The 26,371-nt window shown below is 42.1% G+C and overlaps 1 protein-coding gene across 3 annotated transcripts in view; it reads right to left on the reverse strand.

Moving 5' to 3' along the window:
* PDE4B (phosphodiesterase 4B) overlaps window positions 1–26,371 on the reverse strand; it is a 600,461-nt gene that overhangs the window by 97,351 nt on the left and 476,739 nt on the right. For all 3 annotated transcript variants that reach the window (XM_033407540.2, XM_049698244.1, XM_004280773.4), the window contains 3 exons: window positions 22,519–22,555; window positions 22,316–22,386; window positions 11,662–11,711 (listed from right to left, as the gene is read on the reverse strand). In XM_033407540.2, coding sequence (XP_033263431.1) covers window positions 11,662–11,711; window positions 22,316–22,386; window positions 22,519–22,555 — 158 coding nt within the window. The remainder of the gene's footprint in view (window positions 1–11,661; window positions 11,712–22,315; window positions 22,387–22,518; window positions 22,556–26,371) is intronic.

Raw genomic sequence — 26,371 nt, forward strand, 5'->3', positions numbered from 1 at the left:
TAGGAAAATGAAATGGCTTTCTTTCATGAGCCCAATTTTCTTTTTGTGCAGATGGCAATCTAGATTCTGAAACAAATTTTTGTCCCACTGTTTCAAGTTCTCCAAAGCTGGAGCAGCTGGGCAGCTGCAGAGTCATCCAGTTTCTCTGTCCCCCATAAGTAAGTTCCTCCTTTTCAGAATCCACCCCTGACTCAAGGAAGTCCATTTTTCCATGAGTAGAACAGCCATATGTCTCTCCTTTTACTTACAATTCATTGCACTACCTCTCTTTCGTTGTAAATTCTTTTTTCAGTAGGTTTTTGAGCACCTGCCCTGGGCCAGGCACTGACCATACAGCTGATGGTGTAAGCAATCTCGAAAACAGGCAGTTACAATATGTTAAGAATATTAGCATTTATTTAGTGCTTTCTGAGTGCCAGCCATTGTTCTAGACACTTTACATAAATTAACTTAGCTCTCATAACAATAGTTTCCTATGCCAAAGGTCCTATTATTTTCCCCATTGTACAGATGAGGAAACCAAGGCCCAGCGACATTGAATTACTTACCTACAATCATACAGAAAGAAAGGAATAGAATCAGAACTAAACTCAGGCAGTCTGCCTTCTGAGGTTGCCTTCTTAACTGTGCAGGTGGACAGAAGGGGCAGGTACTGAGTATCTTTTTTTTTTTTTTTTTTTTTTTTTTTGCGGTACGCGGGCCTCTCACTGTTGTGGCCTCTCCCGTTCCGGAACACAGGCTCTGGAGGCGCAGGCTCAGCGGCCAAGGCTCACGGGCCCAGCCGCTCCGCAGCATGTGGGATCTTCCCGGACCGGGGCACGAACCCGTGTCCCCTGCATCGGTAGGCGGACTCTCAACCACTGTGCCACCAAGGAAGCCCAGGTGCTGAGTATCTTGATAGAGAAAGCCCAGGTGCTAGGGAGCACATAGGAGGTGTGGGCACAAGCCCAGACTTGTGGTTCAGGAAGTACTGTATTTAAAGTTCAAATCAGATCATGTCAACCTCGTTCTCAAAATCCTTTAATGGCTCCCCAACTGGATTCACAATAAAAGCTACACGTTCAACCATGGCTTACAAATGCTCTGCCCCATCTGGCCTCTCTGGACCTCTCTGGCCTTGCGCCTCGCCATCCCTCTATCGATCCAGGTCTCTGGCTGTAGCACCTTTTAGGTGTTAGTCACTGTCTCCACCCACCCAGCTCCTACTCAGTGTTTAGGTCTCAAGTCCAAGTCATGTATTTACAAAGGGCTTCCCCATCCCCTAATCTACATTAATCCCAACCATAACCAATGATAATGATAATTAGAGCAAACAGTAAATAACACTAGTTGTAGGCAATGTTCTGAATGCTTTACTTACACTAACATTTAAATTTTATAACAATTCTTATGGGAAGAACTAGTATTATTCCCACATTCACAGGTGAAAAGATGAGGCAATATTATAGCATTCTGTACTTTTCTTCATTACAATGATCAAATGTATAATCATGTACTTATTCATTTGACATTTCATGGGCAGTAAGCTCCACAAGGTCAGGGTCTGAATTCATTCTCTTCTCTGAATTCTCTCCCATTGTATCCCCAGTGCCTAGTACAGTGTCTCATATACAGTAGGCATCTAATAAATGTTTATTGAATAAATGAATAATGGACGTATATGAAACATTTCTCTCAAGACTTACACATTACAATGAAAGGGATAGTTGACAAAGGAATTAAGGGAAATTCTCTGTTATAGAGTACTTATTGAGGCTGCAGAGAACTCAGTTCCTTTGGTTTCTCTCCTGTTGTGAAATTCTAACCACCCGCTTTCCGTTCGTTATAACATCCGAGGTTTACAGTGTGGGGAGGCCAGGATGGTGTGGTCTAGACTAGAGGGAAGAGCATGGGTTTTCAAGAAACACAGATCTAGGTTTCAGTTTGGACTTAATCACTTACTAACTGTGTGTCTTGAGTAAGCCCCCATATACCCACTGAGCCTCCTTTTCTAAATCTGTGAAACAAGGACAATAACATTGGCAAAACAGTTCAGTTGGTGAGAAAATAATGTCTGCAGAGGGCCGAGCACAGTGCCCAGCATGGAACAGGAGTTCTTCTCCTGCAATCAGAGGCAGGCATGTGGGGTGTTGGAAATGGTCTAATGTACTAGACAAGCAGCACTAGCCAGACTAGACCCCAGGAATGTGAAGCCCAAAGAGTAACTGAGGGACAGGGGCAAAGGCTGCATTATCTGACCTGGCTGCCTCCACGGATCAAATGAGCTGGATAATCGCCATGGTCCAAGCTCGCTCCGAGGACACAGACAAAGAGGGGGTGGGAAAAGTACACAAACCTCCGAGGGGTCACTTTTGGTCCATGTCAATAGCTCTAGCTGGGAGTAAGTCAAGACAATAAACCAAGACAAAGATCCAGTGAGTTCTGCTGCCTGTTCTCTATTTCTAGGGGACAGTCCCTGCTTTGTTTCTCTTCTCTCTGGTGAAAAGGCTGTTCCCTGAAATGCTCCTGGTTTCCGAGAACAGCTCTGGAGGCAACTTCATGAAGTGCTGGCCAGATGAGAAGCAAGCAAGATGAATTCACCCTGCCCGCCTGGGATCAAGTGGTTTTGCAGATGCAGGAGGGAGAAAGGGGAATTTAGATGGTCCTCTTCCTTCCTCCTTCAGCTCCCAGTGTCCACATTCATCCTTTTCTAGGCCAACCCGAGCTCCTTCTCATTTCCCTCCCTCCCAATAAAGAGGAGAGAAGGGAGTAGGTGGACACGGGGGTATTGAGAGAGGCATAAAAGTTTTCCAATAGGACTCAAAGCCCTCTCAGATGCTGACTCTGCTAGTAGGTTCTGTCTTCTCTCCAAAAAGAAGCTCTGCACTGGCTTATGCTGCTGTTCTCTGCTGAGCTCTGTGGGTTGAAGCACCTGTGCCCATGTAGGTGTGTGCCCAACCCTGAACATGGTTTTTACATACAACCATAATGGGTTGTGTTGTATATATATACACAATAATTGCAGCAATTATTCTATCCTATAGATATTCTATCCTATATTCTATCCTATTATTCTATTATTCTATTATTCTATCCTATATTCTATCCTATAAATTATTCTATCCTATATTATTCTATCCTATAAAGTGCAATTATTCTATCCTATAAAGTGAAGTCCTCTCAGGTTTATACAAAAGAAAACTCTCACTTGACTAAGATCCAGCTTATCAGCATGCTAATTGGACTTTCTTCTTCACACTCTGTTTTTAAGAGAAAAAGTCACACTTGTGTCGTGTTCTGTTACATTTGGTAACAGCCGCATTCTGCCCCCAGCTCCCTTAGCTTCCCACTGTATGTCCTGGAGACGCCTATCTTCAGCTCTAAATCTACTTCCATAAAATCAGATTTTCATGGTTTCAGGGGGAAAGAATCTTTCAAAAAAAGACTGCCTTCTAGATTGTATTACTATGAAAGAGAATGTGATCAGAACCTTCTAGAAAGATCTCTACAAGGCTTGTTTTGGTTCCCTACTGATGCCAGCAGGCCTGAGCTCTCACCTGTCACACACTGCCCATGTGCTTTGTGCTGGGTGCTGTGGGAAGTGTGTTGTACAACACTAATAATATCGATACCAATATTGACACTTTCTAAGGGCCGGGAGCTATTCTAAGTGTTTTACATGTGTTTATGTATTTAATTCTTATAACCAACATAGGAGATATGTACGATTTCCATCACAGTTTTATAGAGGAGGCAACTGGGACACTGTCCCAAGATCACACAGTGGTGGAGCGAGGATTTGAGAGAGGCAGTGTGGCTCCAGAGTCTTCACTGTTAATCCCTATACGTAGCTTTTCTCATTTAGCCTTTCCTGCAATTTTAAGAGTAGCATATTAAAATACCCATTTTCCAGATAAGAAAACTGAGTCTCAGAGAAGTAACTTGTCTAAAGGGCCGACCCATGATCCCAAGCCAATTCCATTCAATATGCTGAGTACCTACTTTGTGCCAGGCTCTGTGCTAGACACGGAGAGCATAGTATAGTGCAAGAAACTAGTCACATATAGCCGTTCTCATTTTTTTCCATTTCTTTTAACACTGTCGCTTCTTGCTGAAGTGATGGATAATAAAGAGTTCACTTGGAGTGAAGGAAAGTCACCTGCAGTCAAGATTATCCAGGGATGCTGGTACTGGGCACATGCCTGAGAGCTAGAAGATATTTAGGCTGGGCCGAAGGAAGCCAACTATGAGCCTCAGCTCCTTTCCAATCCTTTTTGATTCAGGAACAAGCATTCACCCTTTTGTCTGATTATTCCATAAGCATTTATTGAGCATCTAATATGTTCCAGATCTTATGCTATAAATTACGGATATATAAAAAGAGGATTCATACTTTATCTGGGACCCTCTCAGTTTAGAAGAGGTGAAAATTAAAATAAAGATTACAGCATAATACAACAAGCGCAATAATTGAGATTTTGAGATAATAATTGAGAGTGGTTTTGGATGAGTTGTGGAAGATGGCATATATGTTGAGATCTGAAGGATAAGAAATGCACTTTCCAGATGGGAATGGGTAAAGGAAGTAGTATTTACTGAGCATATACTATATATCAGGCACTGGATTGAGACTCTATATTTAGTTTAATCCAGACTCTAGAGTCCAATAATCAGATGGTATAAAGAACTCATTCACCGTGACAACGTAAGAAAATCCCTGAGCTGAATATGTGAATGATATTTTCGGGGAAGGGCAGCCTAGGCAGAAGGAACAGCATGTACAAAGGCAGGAAGGCAAGGAAGAGCCTGGTGTATTTGAGGGACAGTAAGTTCAGTGCATCTCAGCCATTAGCTGTGCACGGGGCCAGGGGTTAAAGGGGGAGGTGAGGACAAAGAAGGAATTAGAAACAAATTCTGAAAGACTTTGCATACCTGGTAAGAAGTAAGGATCTTATCCCAAAAGTAAAGGTTAACCAACTCAGAAAACAACATAATTGGGTTTTAGAAGAATAATTCTAGTACCAGAATAGAAGGTGGATTGAAGTGGGGAAAGACTGAGCACAATAAACCAAGTTGGAGGGCCACCACAATGGCTTAGGAAGGGAAGATGAAGCGCTAAACTGAAGGAGAGGAGATGGGGAGGAAAAGGAGGGTGTACGATTAGAGGAAATGACTACAAGGATTGTCTGCGGGAGGCGAAGAGCAAGATAAAAGATAGTGAACAGCCACTCAAAGCCAGGAATATGGGAAAAGAAGGAGAGGTGGAGGGAGGGATGGGTCTGGGCCTCCAGATGAACCCAAAGGGGTTACTAAAGGTGGCTGGATGTCTAGCATTCCTGTATATACTTACTGATAAGTAAGTACACACTTACTGATAAGGAGTGCCGGGAGGAAAGGGACAGGGTGGAGAAGGGAGATGAGTGCTGAGCCAACATGGTAGATTCTGACAACCGGATATGAAGAAAGCTGTCTGCTCAAGATGGTTCCCTGACTCTGAGCCTGGGAGAGGGAGGTAGGAGACTCCAGGTGTGAGGGGAGGATTTGGCTCTGACTCCTGGGGCCGTCCAGGTAAACAGAGCTGTCAAGAACACCCAGAAACAGACAGATGTTTCCTGAAGGGCTCTCTCTGACACGCCTGGGAGCTGCATGACCAGGCTTGAGGCTGGCAGCAGCTGGGGTTTGGGAGGACACAGGCACGTGGGCAGCCTCCTGCGGGGCTCTGCGGATGAAGCAGCTGAGACAAGGGAAGCTTTTTTTCCCAGCCTCGTCCTCCACCTTTGCTTTAGAGCCCCGGTGCTGCCACAGCACAGTGCCGGCTGGCTGCATAGAGGTTGAGTCACAGATGACAGGCTGCGGCTAGAAGACACATAGAAGCAACAGACAGGGCAAAATTGTGTGTGTGTGTGTGTGTGCGTGTGCGTGCATGTGCATGTGCAGGAAACTGTATTCAGGGAACTATCAAGCACGGTCTTACGGGTAGACAATAGTGATTTGCCTAGACAATTTATGTCACCAAATAAACATCAGGATGGGCTGTGCAGAGCTAAAGGTGAGACACATTTTTAAAAGTGGGGTGTCTCCCTTCAGGGTCTCAATGACAGGAGATGCTTTTGCACACAAAGCCCTCAGGCAACAATATCTAAGCTTTGTCTGAGCTTACTGTAACCAAAGAGAAAGAAAGGCCGGAACTAAGAGGCAAAAAAAAGAAAGAAACTGTGTTTGGAGATAGGTCTGCTACAGTATAAACTTTTCCCTTTCTCTGGCTCACTGCTATAGCAAAACCTGATGGTTGTCTTTGTAAAAAACGTGTCTGTATCTAGGTCCCTGGCAGTGATTTGCTTCTGGGAGGGCCAGCAATCTATTTAATGACTCCATTGACGTCAATAGCATAACTGAAATACTTACTAACATGCATGATTCCAACTTTCAGGGGGGTGGGTGGATGGTGTTTCTCAGCAGTACAAAAAACGTGAAGTGGAATCTAGGCGGAATGAACTCCAGTCTTTAGGCAGCAAGTGAGAGTTGAGATGTTAAGGGTCTCATCAGTTCCATTTAATACTAAGAAACATTCACACTAAATTTAGAAATTAATTTCCAAATAGTGGAATAGCAGTTAATGAGCAGGGTATTATTTTTGGTGACATTTGCTCAAGGGTAACATTTTAACTATTCACACTTTAGTTGACTTGTCAATGTTTTTTTTTTGCAACTTACACTTACCTAATTTTAGAAGCATATGGAATAATTGCAAATCCATATAAACAGCTTAATGTTGATGCTCTGAGGTAAACTTCCAACAGGAGGGCTAATTTAGACAAAAGCAATTCTTATAAGACAACCATTTGTGAAATTATTCTCCGAATGACTAGGACTTTTCTAGTGCATCTGCCCTATCGTCCTGTATGACGACTGCCTAAATACTCAAGGTGAATAATTAAGGCAATTATCCCAATAATTCAGGCCACACAGCATTCAGAACAAAGAAAAAGAATATCTGATATTTTTGTTTTTTTCTTTTTTTCCTTTCCTCCCTCTCTCTCTCTCCCTTTCTTTTCTTTTTCTTTCTTTCTTTCTTTTTTATCTTTCTTTCTTTCTTTTCTTTCTTTCTTTTCTTTCTCCTTCCTTCCTTCCTTTTAGTTTGTAATTCCCTCCAATTTCTCCTTTTTCATGAGTGGCCATAGCCTTTGGTAACAAGATTGATTTTATTAGTATTTGCTGTAAGTGTTGTAACCCTGCTTGACAGTTCTTGCTTAATGTGGAGAGCGAGAAAACGTTCTGCTTGAGCTGGGCTTCATTTCCAGTCATCTGACTCAGATCAGCTCTCAGGCCATTGCTGTCATTCTCAGAGAGCCCTTTACTGGTGCACACACAGCCCATCTCTCAGCCTAGGCTCTGGCTGCTCTGGCAAAGAATGAAAACTGAATCAAGGTCATGACTTTCCGAATTTCTTAAGATCCAAGGTAACTCACTGAGCCTCTTGTCTACTCCTCAAATAGACCCTGCGTCTGACACACACATATGAACCTCCAGGGGAATATTCATAATCAAGCAAAGACATGGGAGGAACTCATACTGAGAAACAGGCTTCTTAGGAGAAAGTCTCTTCTGTTTTATCAACCGGTAAAAAGCCATTTCCTCCCCAGAATGACCTAGAGGACACATATTAGAAGAAATGGATTCCCATGAGCACTAAAAAATATTAATTAAGTCTGTTTCTCACTTAGGCCCAGCTATTTCAGACTTACTGGAAAGCCCTGTATTGTCTCATCCTATTTCTCCATACACAGGCTTTTCCTGAAATACAGCTAATTGACTGGTGTTGAAAACCATCATGAGCTGAGGCTGTGCATACCCAGGCTGGGAGACACTTCGGGTCTGCAGCAGTCTAGCCTGAAGTCCTCAAGGCAATGCTCTAGTCATCTTTGTGACATGGTTTGCTGTCATTTCCGATGACCCATGGCCTTGGGGGTTGTTCTTCAAAACATCTTGTCTGTTACATGGGTGATGTTCTTGCTCAATACGTTTATTAGTAAACTTTGGAAGAAGAAATTTAGTGTAGAATATTCCACCTTCCACATTGATTTGGCTGCTAAAATGTTCCATATATGATACATATTATTAAAAATCAAGTCACATTTATAGTAATCAGAAGTGCTGGTCATTAAAAGGAATACTTCTCTAATCCTTTGCAAAGCAAACGATCATTTCGTAAAGGCAGTGAACACTTGATAATTTATCTTTTCAGTAAATTCTTACTTTCATGACATACCCATGATCACTACTGAAATGCATGCAAAAGCAAGGGATGGTTTGGGTGGGAAAAGTGGGACAATTACCCTATACACACACACACACACACACACACACACACACACTACACATACAACATACATATGCACACACTCAATCATGTACACACACACACACACACCCCCAGTGATTTTCCTCAATTATCTTTTTTTTTCTGTTGAAAATAATTTGGGGGCCTGAAATCCTGAGAATTACTTCAATTTTCCAGTTTGAATGTGTATAGATGACAGAACCCAAGTTCCTCGATACATTATCAAGTTCCTGCCTTGTTTGGAGTGTTCTTTTTTCAATTCTTTTTTTTTTCCCTTCTGTTCCAATCCTTACATATCATGTAGAGAAGGCCTGGAATTCATGCTTGGGAAAAGGCAAAATGTGATAAAAATCGAGATGCTCATTAAACTCCACAGCATTGACATTTTCAACACCCCCAGGAGGATTTACTACATTTCCTCCTTAATGTGGGAGCATATGACTTCCACATTGCTATATTTTCTGGGTTTTAAATCCTCTATTACTTTACTCTGGCTTTCCTATTTAAAGTATAACATGCTAACTTTTTCGATTTAACTTTTTTTGTTCAAAATCTATGTGACCATACTAATATAGAGATTTAGATAGTGCAGGTATAGAATGTGTCTTGAACTTCTTTCAATTTCAATGCAATAACTGATTTTTAACAGGAAAAACATGCATGGCTTTTCATAGCCATGGAGGTAAAATATTGACTCATTATTAAAATTTAATTTATGAGCATTTTCCTTAAGATAGAGTCCTTAAACTTTATGCAGTTCTCCTGCTCAATTCAACATTTACCTATCTTCCTACTATGTGAAAATAACTGTGCAAAAGTATCTTAAATGATAAAGAGAGGAATAAGGTATAGACAGTCCCAGGCTTCAAGGAGCTCCAATGGAGGAAACATATAAAGCACAAATTGGAGTATATCCTAGAATGGAATTCTCTCCATAGCACAAAAAAGGGAGTAGTTACATTCATTTTTAAAAAAAAATCTGGATGCCTTTGCAGAAGAGGGAAATCTGTATTGTAGCATGAGAGCTAAAAACAATAAGCTTGGTTAAACCGTGAGGAGAAAGGTACTGCAGACTGAGAGATTTGCTTTGACTTCCCCTACGAATTTTTTCAGTTAATGATCAATTTGTAAGAGCAAATGTACCAATTTAACCATGGTTTTTGACAACTAACTTTTAAAATGAATTGCATTTCCTTCATTTAGATGCATTTTAAAAAGAAAAAATATCTTTCCTCTGGCTTTTCTCTCTCTCTCTCTTAAACTTGATTTTTATACAAGAATATAGTAACCTAAGTCAGCCAGGCTTTCCCAACAAACTGGGTTGTTGTTAAATCTGTTTAAATTATTGTGGTTTCTTGTATCTTTTATGTTAGATTTCAATTGAAATACATGAGTTCAGCATCAGTGCTAATAAATGAAAACCTGATCTCATTATCACGCTATATCATTTTTTAAAGCAGCACTGCAGCTTTCATTTTTTGTGTGTGCTGTGAGCCACTTATTTTTCATTCCCCTTTAAAGTTTCTATTTAAACACACCTCTTTGTCATATGCTGATAAATATTAAAATAACAGGAAAAATCTGCCTGACTTATTTAAGCTGATAATAAAAACAAAACACAGGATGTGTGTGTCCTCCTTCCTTTTTTGACTGTGGTTAAGCATTAAGAAGGTTTTGAAACCTATAATTATGTAATAATTGGTATCGCTACATTCTCTGCTCAATGAAAAGTCAGAATTTTTGTAGTTTGCCACAAAGACAGACAAAAACAAATTGCCTAAGTGGTATTGTCATTTCTTTGCTCCATTGTTTTAAAAGAATTTAGCAAAAGACTCTGTACTTGCCAAGCTGTAGTTACTGTGCCAATAATCACAACATGATCTTTCCAACAGCATCTTTGGCTAATGAGCTAATTTATAGAACCATAAATATCACATATTCTCCTGCTGTTTGTCAGTATTTATTACATGAAAAAGAAAACATAGCTTAAATATTCGATTTGTTGTCAAAACCATCTTAGTAAATTTGGCTAATAGAAATGGTAGTGATGGTGTCTCACAAGTGGGCCAAGATGATGAAATGACAGGAGTTTCGAAACCACCCCCTTTGATCTCTAGCATGTAACACCAGTTACATGTTCAAACACTCTAGTTATCTCATTTTATTTTATAAAACTTCTAAAGGACATAGTACATCAGCACACCACATTTTTAAAGTCCATGGATAGAGTACCATTTTCTTCTATTTCATATCATGGGGCTCTAGAGGTAAACTTGACTTTGCTTAATATCTTCCTTTTACTTTTATTCTTGTTCTCAATATTTTCTCACAAACATATGTTTTAAAGCATGTACCATTAATACTTCAAACGCCAGTGAGCCAATGGAACATACTGCCTTTGTTCTCTTCTTTTAAAAGTTGGACTTTTGTATTATTTCTGTTATATGTATGGCCATCATATCAGCAAGAAAACACAACATCCGAGCATGGAAGATCATAAGAATAAAGCAAAGGGAAACAGAAACCTATGAGGCAACATTAGGTGTTAGATGATCTCAGCATGAGCTCATCTTACTGTTTGTCCTGTGGCTCTACTCAAATCCACTGCCATACTAGTGGGACAGATTAAAGAGGAAAAACTGCATTTTTCACTTTCAAAAATGCCATCTAACTGGTTGCATCTTATGGCAAGAAGAATTTTATGTCCAACACGTCTCCAAGATGTTCCTTCAAGGTGGCCCTTCCTCTCCACAGCTCTCAACTCCACATGAAAAGCGTATGCACAGTACTAAAAAAAATGAGAGGTTAGGTTTCTCTTACAAAAAACACCTTTGAGGAACAAAGTTGGATGACCTCCAAAAGAAATGATTTGTGACCTGGAAAGAGCCTTTGGTTTCACACCTGGAAAGGACGTAGATTCAATTGGGATGTATAGTTGACACTAAGAGGAAAACCACTAACATTCACCATGGGGCCCTCAGGCCAATGTGGGAGCACCTGGGACGTCTGAGGTTAGCTCTCCTGGAGTTCACTGGGGCCGGCAAGCTGAGGTCATAGTTGCACTCCTGCTCTTGTTCTGGGAAGCAGCATGACCACACATCCATCACATTCTGAAAGCCGAGGCATGCACAGGATGGGAAAATTATTTCATACTGCTTTTCATTTGGTTTCACATGGAGTGAAGTAAAGCTCCAGCCTGCCTTTGAAAAAAGTCACCAAGAGGCCTACCTATTTGGAGGGCCATGATGTGCAAACAGATGCTATTATTCTACAAAAGGTTCTGGAAAAGAGACACATTTGTTGTTTGGAAACATGGAGATAAGCCTCATGACACGGCTTACCTGGCAGGTTGACTCTGGAGACAGATGGCTGACTGGCAGCTGGAGACCTCCTGTGGAGAGGGAGAGAAAGGAAGGTCTGAGTTTCTGTATGAATACCCCTCCCTCCACCCCCATGATCACTGAGAAGTTTTCCAGGTCAGAATGAGCTACCTAGTGACATAATGCTATCTCTGCAAGGCGGGCTCCTGTAACTCGTGGGTGACTGCAATTCTCACATCCAGATGGCCTGGAATTTCCCTATGCATAGCCTCCCGGATGCTGCAGCACTCCAGGAAGGAAGTCATTTACTCCAGGTCCCTAACCAGTCCTTCTGCTTTAGGTTTCCCTGCCCCAGGAGGCCCTCCAAAGATGATACCCTTGCTCAGAAATGACACCAAACACAAGCATGAATCCCAGCTCCTTTGGGTGGTGCTATAGAAAGTTACAGCCAGAGGAGCCCTTGGAGATTCATCAGTCCAGGCCTCCCATTTTTCCACCTCAGAAATCTGAGACCCAGAGAGATGGAATCACTCGCCAAAGGTCACACAGCCATTAGGAACAGCAATCTAAGTGGTCTAACTTACGGAAAAGGCTTTTCATGGTCAAACTGAGCATTACTCTACATCACAAAGCAAGTCAAATGAAACAAGCAAACAAACTCGTGCTCCACAAATATTAGGGTTCCTTCTCCTTTTCTTTCTTGTTTTTCTTTCTTCCTTATCTTTTTTACCCCCTCCCTCCAAAACCCTGATTTTCTTTGCTGCTCTTGCCATCCTTCTCATGCTTTGCCAGACTCTCCAGGATTCAGGGTGCATTGCTAGAGAGCCTCCCAGAAACAGGATAGAGCAGTGGCCCTCAAAATTTAGGGTGCAGAGAATCACCTGCAGGGTTTATTAAGACACACTGCTGAACCTTACTTCCAGGGTTTCTGATTCAGTCTGCCTGGGGTGGGCTTGAGAGTTTGCATTTCTAACTAATGCCACGTGGACCTGGGGGCCACATTCCAGAGCCATTGGTATAGAGGGCTGTCTGCCCCACTAAAGAGCAAGCAGGATATTACCAGTGAGCAAGAGAGTGACACTCCAGGCCAATGGGTCTCAAACATGGACGCCATTTGATCACTTGGGGAGCTATTGAGAATATGATTCCCTTCTCCATCCCTGGAGGGTCTATTTCAGGGTATCTGGGACAAGGCATGAGAATCTGTAACTTTACTATTGCTCTGTGAATTCTGATGCACAGGCAAGGTTGGGAAGGAAGCCAAGTTCTAAATGGCCTGCAAAGGGGTTGAAAAGGAAGGGTTTCCCTACTGGTGTGGCCACAAAATTACTTTCCTAGATTTAAAGTATTCCAAATCCATTTTTGGTCCCTTAGGTGTAATATAGCTTCAAGGTAAACATATCTTATTGTTGCAGGGTCTGATGGACAGAGTTCATATTTATCGCTCATTTACTAGCTGGGTGATTCTAGGCAAGGTACTTTTAAACTCTCTGTGGCATGAAATTTTTATGTATGATGTAGGGGAGGAAATTTTCTCTACCCTTCTAAGTTCTTTTGGCTGGCCTATTAATTAAATTGACATAAGACAGATGAACAGGTGACAAACAAATTTAACTACATACTTAAGGGAGCCCCATAAGAATATAAGACCCAAGGGCAAGTCGCAACAGGTAAGTTGGGACTTATCTGTCATCCTGAGCTAAGGAATGGAACAGGAGCCTAGGGCTTCAAGGTTTCGGAGGGTCGTTCACCAGACAATGAGAAGCGCAGATGATTTGTAATTAGACGTTTGCTCTGCCACACAGCTGGGTCATTCAGATAAAAGTTATCTCTGATATTAGCTCTGTCGCTCTTTCAGCCAGGCCCCCAACTACAATTATTTGAGGTAGTTGAAGGAGAGGTAAAAGTTTATCTTGAATCTGCTGGGTCTTGATTGCCTTCAGCTCGAAATAATCCACGTGCCAAAGTGGCATATTTTGGGATCACACATTCTGCTCTCCTGCGGTGACAAGCAAAGGGAAGTTGCCATCCAATGCATGCTTTTCTCTGCTAGGCACTGTGCTGCTAGGCACTGTGCTGCTAGGCACTGTGCTGGGTACTTCTTAGCTTCCATTGAGAGTATCATCATCTCACTTTAAGGATAAGGAAACTGAAGCTCAGAGAAGTTAAGAAATATGCTGAAGCACACATGGCTCATAAGAGCAAGGTCAGGATTCAAAGCTCAGTCTTTCTGCATCCAAAGTGCATTTTCTTTGTACTATCCCATCTGCTGATAACACCTGCACTAATGCTGAGGGCTGTTTTTCAGAAATAATTAAGAGATTAAATTCCAAACTCCTTAGCCTGGCATTCAAAGTCTGCTCTTTGGCCTCAACATATGCTTGTATATGTCAACCACTCAGTAAATACTTATTGCATGGAAGAATGAATGAAGGAATGAGAGAAAGAACTAAGTCATACTTTGCCAAGGCCACACTTGATCACTTCCTTTTTCTTGAACATGTGCTCTTCCTTTCCTGACGCTGCTCAGGCCGTGCTTCTGTGAAGGAAGCTTTCCTCTCACAAATCTGCACATTTCAGTATCACCTCCATTCTATAACGTTGCCAGTTATGGTAAGAAATATCCATATATATTTGGCCTTTGGCTCCATTTTTGGCACAGAGCTCCTAAAATCCATGGAGCTTCCTAAGTGAGGAAAGCAGTCAAGGTGTCTTTTGCTATGTTAATGAGGTGACTTTTGGACCAGCAACTACGTAACCTAAGGAGGGGGTTGCCAGGGGTCGCAACCTTGTGACTAGAGAGTTTGAGCCTTAGGCCCACCCTGAACCTCCGGGGAGGGGAGAGAGCCTGGAGATGGCGTTCAGTCACCAATGGCCAATGATTTCATCAATCATGCCTTTGTAACAAAGCCTTCGTAAAAACTCAAAAAGACTGGGTTGGTGAACACGTGGAGATTCAGAGAGAGGGATGCACTTGGAGAGCGGGAAAGCTCTGCGCTCCCTCCCCCGGCACCCTCTTTGTTCTCTGCATCTCTTCCATCTGGTTGTTCCTGAGTCATATCCTTTTATAGTGAACCAGTGATCTAGCAAGTAAAATGTTTCTCTGGGTTCTGTGAGCCCCTCTAGCAAGTTCATTGAACCCAAGGAAGGGCTTGTGGAAAGCTCCAACCTCTAGCCAGTGGGTCAGAAGCCCCGGCAAGAGCCTGGGCTTCCCACTGGTGTCCCCAGTGTGTGTAGTGGGAGAGGGGTGTGCGGGGGAGGGGCAGTCTTGTAGGATTGAGCACTTAGCCGGCGGGATCTGATGCTATCTCCAAGTTATTAATGTCAGAACTGAATTGAATTATAGGACACCCAGGTGGTGTCAGAGAATTGCTTGGATGTGTGGGGAAAAAAAACCCCATTATCAGAATCATACCTTCAAAGGTCAAATGCCATCTTCTCCAAAGAATGTTGTTGTAGGGAGGAGAACTTGCTACCCAAAATGCTCTTGGCATACGGATTATTTCAAGCTGAAAAGGCCCGAAAGACCGAGGAAGAAACTTTGACCTTTAACAGCCTAAAAGAATGTAAATAGAGGAAGGGAGCTCTGACCACAGATAAGTATAGTATGAACTAGGTATGGTAGACAGGGAGGAACCCAGCGAAGTCTGTTTGCTAAAATTCCATTCTGTGTGCCATTGTCTGTCTCCACATGGTCCAGCAAACATTTATTTACCAAACATTTGCTTTTCCACTTCCACGTCAATTGCCTTCCTTCCTTTTCAAGTCCCAAACCCCTACCCCACAATATCCTCTTTGGTCTTTAGCTGAAAATGGTGTATAAGGTGAGGGTTTCAGCCACTTTGTCCAGTTACTTAGTTTTCCTGGGCCTCTCCCATGTATACATGCTATTAAACTTCTGTTTGTCTTTCCCCTACTAATCTGTCTCATGTCCACTTAATTCTTAGACCAGCCAGAAGAACCTAGAAAGAAAGAGGAAAATTTCTTCCTTCCCGAAAAGGAAGCTAAAAAATGATTCCTCCTCTAATCGCGCAGCGTGCTTCATCTGTACCTTCAGGGTTATTCCCTCATGTTACAACTCATATGGCCATGGACTATCCCCTCCCCTCATCAATGACCCATTGATGGTGGGCTCCAGTTCTGACCCCTTTCATGTGCCCTCTGCAGGACCTCCCAACTTGCCTCGCGTGAAGTAGGAACTCCACACATATTGGTAAACTGTCGATTGAATGAACCATTGATGTGAAAATGATTTGAGAAGCCAAACACCATATGAATGTTTTATCTGGTTTCCTTTTCCTCTATAGTCTTGGTTTTACATACTCCTCACTGTTCCTCAGACTCAGAATATGTTTGTGTTGCTGGACCCCTTGCACATATTTTGCTCATCTGACCACTTTTCTCCTCTTTAAGCGGCAAACTCCTTCACATGTTCTAGGACTGCACTCGGCCTCACCTCAGAGGATCCTTCCCTCCTGTGACTAGTCACTGGGCTACCTATACTTTCCTATGCCCCACCCTAGCGCTGCTCTTACTGCATTACAATTCCCGTTCTCTTGTCTGTCTCAACTAGGCTGTGAAAAATTTAAACAAAGATTGAATCTCATTCATCTTTGTAACCTTGTAATTGGCAAAGTATTTGGTACGATATAGGTAGTCAATAGCTGTTGATTAGACTGATAATATATTTTTTAAATACTTTTATTTTAACTATCTTCCTGAGTTCCAAAGAAGACTTCTGTGAAAAGAGGTATAGAACCAAGAGACCCTCAATATTGGAAATCTCTGCTTTCTTAACGGCACAGCGACACATAGCACCTGATCCTCCCAATGGCTTCTAAAAAATTACACAATTTACATAAACTCCTCTGTCCCAGGAGTTATTTTGAAAATATAACTTTTATTTAGAGTTGTTAATTCGGGTGAGCATCTGTGTGTGTAAGTTTTGGAAAGGCAAGGAGTACGTTTATAAAGGTTCATCACTTTTTCTCAAGAGCTGGTGCAAAGAAGAAGCTTGATACATTTGAAATGAATGAATGACATCCGGAGGCTGCATTATTGCTTGTGGGGCATGAGAGTACCAATTAGAAAACTGTGATGAGTGCCGGAAGAAAATGGCACTGGTTGCCCATTACGAGTCCTAAGGTCCCTAACTTACAGAAGAATCATAAGTTCTACGCCTGGGTTGTAAAGATGGTGATATTAATAGGGAGGATAATATGGCCACAGCAGTTAATACTTTCCAGCCCTGAATAACACAGTGGAAAAAGAGCTGGACTATGAATAAGAAGACAGGAATTCTAATCCTGGTTCTGGCACCTTCTAACCATATAGCCCTGGGCAACTCACTGAACTTCTCAGTTTCTTCCTCACCTGGGGAGAACAGGCAGCAACTAACATTTTCTGCTAATTTACAGAGTGCCAGCTCCTGTGTGAGAGGTTTTACATATATTTCCTCCCTTACTCTGAGGAAATTTGGCTAGGTTCTGTCCAGCTCTGAATGCTCAAGATTTTTATTATTCTCAGCTAATTTAAATCCCATGCCAAAGAACACAAGGCAATGAAAGACTGAAAAAAAAAATCGAGTGGTTATTAATTCTTTCTCAAAGATTTCATACATGTTCATTTAATTATACCTCGGAAGAATGTGAATACAGTGATGTTACGTGATCTCCCGGTAGCCACCGGTGATGTGTGTGATGTTAGCGACAGAGTTGGATGATGGGGACAGCTCTTTGCTCCCAGCTCAATTCCCTGGTTATCAGTCTGATGAATGTAGGTACTCTTATTTACATGTGATTTCTCCATCAATCTGTTTAAAGTCAGTAAATGCTTTAGGGAATGCTTATCTGAATTAACAACTCTAAATGAAAGCTACAGTTTCAAAATTCCTGGGACAAAGGATATATAGGTTTTAATCTGAAGCCAAGAAATACAAGCCCAATCAAGCATCCCTCAATAGAACATTTCAAGGAAGTGCAAGGAAATCACCTCAATAGGAACTCTGAGATTTTCACCCTTTGGATGGTAAAGCTCAGACAGACAATGAACTGCTTTTGCTGAGCAAAGAGCCAAAAGATAAAGGAAATCTTGCCTTATGAGAATTATAGTTCTATGTGGGAGTTCCTTTTCATATAAAAACAACACATTATCCAAATGTCTCATGAAAACCATCCCAAGGACATAATTATTGCTTAAATGTTACATTCAAGGCAAGGAGTAGAACTTTGGAACCCAAGTCAAATATCCCAGAAAACAACGTCTGAGTTCCATGAACCTTATAGTTTCAGTTGTTGAGATAAGTGAATATCTGGGTTGGGGTGGGAGGGGGAATGCTCTTAGCATGGTGGATCCATTCCTGACAGATATTCTTGTCTTCAGTTGTTTTTATTTGTTTGAGGGTATTGACTATCTAGGAATAGAATAAAGTGCATTAAATGGACCCTCAGTTTTCCAACCTGCCCCTGGCTCCATCGTTCACTTCTCAGCCCGAACTAGACCAAGGCAAGCTCAACTCCCTTTGGTGAAGCTCTAGTGGTGGACGTGTTGGTTTTAAGGAAGTACTTGAACTCAGTAGGAGGATCAACTCTACAAATATGGGTATGGATTTGGGAATGATCGTTAGATGCAACTATTCTACTGCTGGTCTATTATGTTTGCTGAGTGTGGTTTGGACCAGAGGTGACACAAACAGCCATGATTTGGAGGGTGGTCCTCAGCCAGAGTGTGAGAATTGGCTCTGGGTGAGCTCTCTATATGGCAGCTATGGTCTTAGGGCACTCTGTATACGGCAACGATGGAGGTTTATGTGGTTCAAAACCCCCAAGGCTATGGAAAAATCTGATCTCGGGAAGGTAGCTTCAGCTGATAGCCTACAATAAGCAGGGTTAGGCTTAATTCCCCAATGCTTTAACAGAGGAAGGACCTCCGAGCCCATGCCAACAAACCAGTAACTGAAAACGCCCTGACACATCGCCACTGGCGCCCCTTCTCCCTGGAGCTGTGCAGTGTAGTGGCCTTGAGCCCTGCTATGTTAAAGGAGCCTTGGGAATGTATCCTTATTCATCTCTTCCTCCTCGATTCCTACCTCCATCATCTTGGTCCAGGGTTTTACTCTTCATATTTTAATTCCTGAAACGCTCTCCTAGCTCATGTCTCTGCCTCAGGCTCTCTGACCTTCAGCTAGTCCATGAGTTCTTCCTAAATGACTCTGTTCCAAAGCCTTCAGAGATTTCGTCCCATAACCCAGAAGACTGAATAGGTATAGTAAATGGAAAGATGTGAGATAGTAGAACAGACATATATTGTTCTCTACCCTTGCTTCCTGACACAGAACTCCTAAAATTCCCTGTAGTTTCCTAAGTAATAAGTGCACTAGTAGCATCTTTTGTTCTAATGAGGTGACTCTGGGTGGGGTCCTGGATTTCTCCTGGATGGGGGCTGGTCCCCAGAAGCAACAAGCCATGATTAGAAGCTTAGAATTTTCAGTCCTACCCGTCATCCTAGGAGAGGGGCTAGGAATGGAGTTAATAATTGCTCATGCCTCTGTGAAGAAGCCCCCAGCAAATCCTAATAATACAGGGTTCAGAGAGCTTCTAGGTGGGTAAACACATCCACACCAGGAGGGTGATACACCCCAAGTCCAAGGGGAAGAAACTCCTGCACTCAGGACCCTCTCAGACTCTGCCCTCTTCATCTGGCTGTTCACCTGTATCCTTTATCATATCCTTTAATGAACTGGTAAACATGAGTACATGTTTCCTTGGGTTCTGTGGGCTGCTCGAACAAATTAATGAAATTAATTAAGGGGGGTGTCGTTGGAATCTTATAGCTGGTGGGTCACAAGCAAAGATGATAACTTGAGCTTACAACTGGTGTCTGGAGTGGGGAGGGAGGCGGTGGGCAATCTCGTGGGACTGAGCCCTTAACCTGTGGGATCTGATGCTATGTCAGACAGCATCAGGATTGAGTTAAACTGTGGGACACCCAGCTGGTGTCGGACATTTTCTTGCTGTTGTGAGGGGAAAACCTCCACGTATTTGGTGACCAGATGTGTCAGAAGTGAAGTGTTTTGTGTGACTAGTAAAGAAGACTCCCTGGGAAGACAAACCCGGGAGGGAGGAACTGGGTTTTTCCCTACAGAGGAAGGAAAAAACCCGAGTTTTCCTACAAAAGAACACTGCAAAAGAACCAGGATACTATGTTTCAACACTGGCTCTACTCATCCCGTCAGAAGTGAGCTGTTTTGCACTAGTCATTTAATCTCCCTGAGCTTTGTTTCCTTGTTCATAGTGTGGTGGCAACATGTGGGTCATAAACATCATTTACGGTGATGATAACTGTGATAATGGATGTGAAAACTCCAAAGTATTACACTGTTTCTGGATTCAGCAAGAGAAGTGTAACTATCACTCATAATAACTCACATTTATTGAGCACCTACTACTATGTGCTAGATGCTGTTATAAATGCTTTACAAATAGTAACTCATTTCATCCTCAGAACAACCCTATCTTATAGATTGGGGAACTGAGCTCTGGAGAGGTGAAATAACTTGCCCAAGTCACATAATGTTCAGTTGGTAGAATTGAGTTATGAAACCAATAAATAAGGCCCCAGAGGCCACATCCTGTAAAGAAAAAAAGATGGAAAAATGGAAAGGATCACTTCCGAAAAAATAATTTTCGAAACATTTGGTGGTCTTTCTCTAACAATGAGTAATTCAGAGATTTATATGCTTGATGAATACTTATGGAGCACACACTATGTGTCAGGCATTCTGCTAATTCTTAGAAAGTCAAGGAAAAGTAAATGTAAATTTCAAGTGTCCTTATGGGGACACACAGTCTAGTGGTCGTGGCAGAGATCCATACATGATTTGCAGAGCGCTCTGGGGCCACTGGGGGGCGCTCAACCAGGCTTGGCGGGGTCAGGGGAAGCATCCTGGTGAAGATAACACAAATGAGTGTTAAAAAAGACAAGCAGGATTCAGTGAGGCAATCACTGGCAGGTGGAGAGAGACACTAGGAAACGAGAACAGTAAGTCCATAATTAGGATGGAGTAGAACATGCAGGGAACAACCAGGCCACAACTGTTAGAATGGGATTCCATGTGGCCAGAGACCGGGTCTGATTGTACACCTCTGTAGTCCCTGGCACTTCCCATCAGAATGTAAACCCTGAAACGGCAGAGAATTGTCTGTTTTGGTCACTATTACATCACCAGTGCCTGGTACAAGGTGGTGCCCAATACATATTTGTTAAGTACACACATATACGTGTGGATGAATGGTACACTAAATAAATACTTGTTGAGTGAATTATTTAACAATAAACAGGGAGCACCACTGCAAACGAGGCTGGGCAAGCCTCTAGCTTTCCTGTATACTGCATCTGATATAAACCCAATCAACTATCAATCAAAGTACCTTGGGCTGGATCATGCGGTGCCTTGGGGCCAAGCACATGCATTTAAACTTTATCGTAATGATCAGAGTGAACCACTGAAGTGCCTCAAGCTGGGGAGTGACATGGCCAAACAGCAAGCGAGAAAGAGGACTCTGGTGGCAGTTTGGAGAACAGTTTAGAGGAGGAGAGACCAACGATGGGAAAACTCCACGGGGCTATGCTGGACTCTCTCACAGGAAGCTCCGGGAAAAGGGATAGAACAGTGAACGGAAAAGTTAGCATTCAAAGCAGGGTTCACTCTCGCTTTTAACAACTCCACGCAATAAAAATTTGGATAAAAGCAAAGTAGAGGGTCAATGAATAATTTCACAAAGACTGGAGAGACAGGGTGTCCTATAGTGAACACTAGCTGAGAAAATTCAGGAGATTTAGGATTTGGCCCTGGGGCATCTTTAGCCTATGGTGTGGTTGTTAGCAACTTGCTGGACTTCTGAGGGCCTGCTTTCTCCTTCTGTAAAACAAAGAGGCTGAGTCATTTCTCAAAGTTCTCCTCTGGCCCTACCATCCCAGGATCATTGATTCTATGACCTTCTGATCCCTGTGATGAGTTTTAAATTGCTGGATAGTGAACTGCATAGCACTTGGACCCACAGATTGAAATGATTTCGGAGGAGAAAATTACTGCAGTGTTATTAAGTTCAAACCTCTCATTTAACAGATGAGGACACCAATGTTCAGCCCTGTTAGTTGAAATGGCCAAGCTTATGTAGCTCGTTGAGGGCAGAAGAGAAGATAATCCCACTCTTATCATCAAATTACATGAACCTGTTTATATATTATCAAAAAATAGGCATTTTAAGTTTGAATTCTCTGAACTCGTTAATAGTTTATTCCAAAAGAATTTTAATAGAATTTACGGTCTTTACTGATGAATCTTCACACTTTCAAGTAGTAAATACAAAGGTACAAAAAAAAACCCCCCCCCAAAAAAAAAAAAAAAAAAACCCATCTCATGTTTTCATCTGTTGAACTCCTGTCTACTAAGTGTTAAAGGCACAAAGACAATAAGATCTGGACTAATTTCTAACATCTTACCAGTTCTAAAATACTATGGTGATCCATCCTGCTTTAAATTTTATCATGTATCCTAACCTAGCTAGGAGGGCAAATGCCATGCATGAGTGTTGGGTTGTGGGTTTTTTTAGTGCTGTTCAGGGTTTCGCCTTTATGGAAAGGATTTATAACTCCACAAAAAGTGCATGCTTACTTGTTGGGTGTTCCGTGGAGGTTGGTCAGTACGGTGAAGTTGTTTCTCACACTTCGCAAGCTGGCAAGGACCTAGAAGTAAAATGTTTCCACTGTTAGGAATGGTTCGGAACAAAAGGAGAGGAATGGGCAGGTTTAGAGGCTATACTTAGAAACTACACCCAGAGACGGAGCGAGAAGGAGGCAGGCCAGCATGATACATACCTGGGCAAAAGGCGTTACAATCAAGTCATCGCCATGTCTGGTGAAAAGAGAGAAAAGAAACATTTTGTAAATGCATTTGAATTATAACTGTGTCATATAAGCTGTAATATGAAACTTCATCAGTGTTAGCAATACAAATGTTATACAAATTCTTCCACCTGGATATAAGGCAGGACTGATTTAGGTGCAGATGGGGATTTCAGGAACTTGAAAGAAAAAAACCCACCAGGTTCATGGCTCCTGGATGTACAGTGGCTATACATAAAAACACTTGCAAGTAAGCATATATCTTCAGGGTATTTTCCCATTAAATAGCAGACCCAGAGTACTGTAATTCAGAGCAATTTGTGGATTTTGGTGGCCAGAGCCAGGAACTTCAAAAGGCGGGCTGCTCACAGGCACACGTAGAGTTGGAAAAAATGGCGTAACAGTCTGGATAAAGGTTAACTTTGGATTTCCTCGCTTTTGTTGATTTGAACCACAGCCTTCATGCCATTTAAACACAGATTTCTGTCTGGGAATCCCATTACTTTTTGTTTTTAAGACAACTTTTTTCTTAAAGTACCGAAGGAAAAGCTTTTAAGGGAGTGTAGTGTAGGGACTGAACTTACTATTGTATCATTGTCTCTCACTTTGTCCCAAAGATCTGATTCAGCTGAACCTAGTGTTACATAAATCTGTACTCAGGAATAGTCAAAAGTGTGTTTTCAGAAGTGCACTCTCTCTCTGACACATGCGTTGCTACCTCTTCTTAAATCCGCATTCAGCAAGGTCTCCGTTAAAACCGTTAGAAGACAGGCTGGCCTGAGCTGCAGACGCACAATCAGGCCAATTCGCTATCGCAGTGTAAATCCTAACAGTCGCACAGAAGGTGGTGGACAGTGAGTTTCCTTCACTGTCTGATCATCTTCTCTGTCTTCACGATCACCACACGTATATGGCACCTTATTCGCTAACGACGGGACTGCAACCAATGGTTATTAAACACCTGCCCGGTACCAGGCATTAGGTGAGGCCTAGAGGCCTGTTGGATAACACCTACATCCTTGGGGGCCTCTTCTCTGGCATGGGCTTTTACTTTGGGGTATTATTTAATACAATATTTTCCTTTCTACCTTGGTCTTTAGCTAGAAGTCCTCCTTCAATTTCATTAAACTTCCTGTGCATCTGATGTGTACAGTGACTAAGTGACTATAAAAAGAACACTGACAAGAGTAAGCATTCTTTGAGTGATTACCATCTGTCAGCCCCTGCATGAAATCTCATTTAATTCTTGTAACAAGAACTGGGGCAATGACTTTTATTCCCATTTTATAGATAATATCAACGCTCAGAGCAGGTAAGCAACTGCTTAACTAGCACACAGCTAATAAATGAAAGAACTAAGACTGATTCCAAAAATCTATGCTTTTAAACATTATGTTTCCTGTTTTATGACGACCCTGCATAGTTGATTGAATTATACAGAATTCATGATCCCCACAAATTAAAACAGAGGAGACAGAAAAATGTCCAAAACACTGCAGTAGATATTATAAATACAGAATGAGAAATACAAACAATTGATACTTAATGGGGTGCAAAGGAGATGTGATAATTACAGATTAGACATAGTAGAAAAGGCTTGATTGAATGAGTGGTATTCGAGATGAACCTTGAAGGGCAGGCTTTAAAAGGCACGGATGGTAGGTGCTACTAATGAGAAAAATGCAAGAACCGAGGCATTGAAATGGGAAAGTCCTCAACATGGAGATGCTTGGTGGCTGTTTAGAGCTGAGCAGTGACAGACATTTGTAGGGGATAAGACTCAAAGGTCCCCCCACACCCACGTTATGGACATTGTGGACAATGGTTGTGGAGCTGGTGTTCAACTCAGTAAAAGAAATGAGCCAGTGAAGGCTTCTAGTGAGAAAGGCAAACAGAAAAGTGCTTTAGAAAGTATTGGGTTGACCAAAAAGTTTGTCTGCTTTTTTTTTTTTTTTTTTTTGGCTGCGTTGAGTCTTTGCTGCTGCATGCGTTTTCTCTAGTTGCAGAGAGCAGGGGCTACTCTTTGTTGCAGTGTGCGGGCTTCTCATTGTGTGGCTTCTCTTGTTGTCAAGCACGGGCTCTAGGCACACAGGCTTCAGTAGTTGTGGCTCGCGGCCTCAGTAGTTGTGGCTTGCGGGCTCAGTAGTTGTGGCTCGAAGGCTCTAGAGTGCAGGCTCAGCAGTTGTGGCACACGGGCTTAGTTGCTCCGTGGCACATGGGATCTTCCCAGACCGGGGATGGAACCCGTGTCCCCTGCATTGGCAGGTGGATTCTTAACAACTGAGCCACCAGGGAAGTCCCAGGTTTTTCCATAACATATTATGGAAAAATCTGAACAAACTTTTGGGCCAACCCAATAAAATGCTATGGATTCAAGAGATGGATGGAAGAGAGGACAGAGCCAGGAAGATGGGTTAGGGGGATATCGCCGTCATTCGGATGAGAAGACATCGGTGAGGCAGAGGAAGAAACAGGAAAAGACAAATGGAATAGACCCTGAACGTCTTGCCAAGGACTTGGCATTGAATTGGATAAGGGGTCATAAAGAAATACTATTTTCAGTTTTAAAAATGGGTATCTGGGAAAATAGTGAAGTCGTGAGTAGAAGTTAAAAAGTGAGGAGTTGGAGGAGACGTGTCACCTTCTCACATGTTGAGTTTTAAGGTATTCGTTGATATCCTGGTGGAAACAGCACGTGGGAAGACTGAAATATGGGGGTTAGAGCTAGAGATTTAGGAGGTACCTACAACAGTGGGGCCCCTTAAAGCAATGGCAGGGAGTGGCTTCCTGGGGTGGGGTGTATAGAGAGAGAGAGTCAAAGGGAGAACCTCAGGGCTCTTGTTAAGAGAGGAGTAGTTGTGATAAATGCAGGGTGGCGAGCTATTACAAGAACTGCCCCTTCCCAAGCTATTTTTTGGAGATGGATGAAATATCTTTCTATTTGTTCAGATTTCTGCTGTGAAGTTCACATTGTTCAGAAGACATCAGGGTGAGCTAGGTATAAAATGACAGTGTTAGACTTAAGTAGGTCATCTATGGCTCCTGGATTTCTGGAGTCTACATGTCCAACAAAAGTTAGATAATACAAGCAAATCTCATACATATGTAGTACCTAAAGCTGATGTATTGTTGCATGAGTGGGGAGCTACTAAAACTAAAAAGCTACTAATCATTAGTACAAACTAATGATTAAACACAGGTTAAAAGAAAAAAACACATTAAGAGAGGGCTCGGTGTCAAAATGACTATTATCATGAAATTTTGAAGTTTAGGAGAGCAGAACACTCAGAGGCAAGGGACGAATTTTCAGATCCCCAGCACTGGGTTCCTTAAAGAATTGGAGCTGTAAAAGCTAATGCTGTATATCAGACAGTAGTTGCTAGAGAAATGATCAGATAATTCATAGATAACTCACAGCAAGTTGAAGAAACAAAAGAAAAAAACTTCTATTTGAGTATAGCCAGATTATTTATAAAACCCTTCTAAATTTTTAAAATCATAATTTGGTACATTAATAATAAAATGCATGAATGTAACAAAACACTTGATTGGTTATGAAAACTGATGTACTTCTTAGTTGTCCAAACCACTAGAGCGGACAATACCTCTCAGGAACGAGGCCAGATATTCAGAACCGTGGAACGAGCACCATCTAGTGACAAAACTAGCACATTACAATTTTATAGGATAATTGAAGATCAGAACTCTGTGGGTCTTAGAATTGAGTGTAGGTCTGCTCTCAACAATGAATGCTTTTCTAGGAAGCAAAAATGCTGCTTCCTACTGCTACGCTCTGGGTTTTATTAATATTAACTTCCTCTGTTTC

Source organism: Orcinus orca, chromosome 1, assembly GCF_937001465.1.
Source record: "Orcinus orca chromosome 1, mOrcOrc1.1, whole genome shotgun sequence".
Lineage (NCBI taxonomy): Eukaryota > Metazoa > Chordata > Mammalia > Artiodactyla > Delphinidae > Orcinus > Orcinus orca.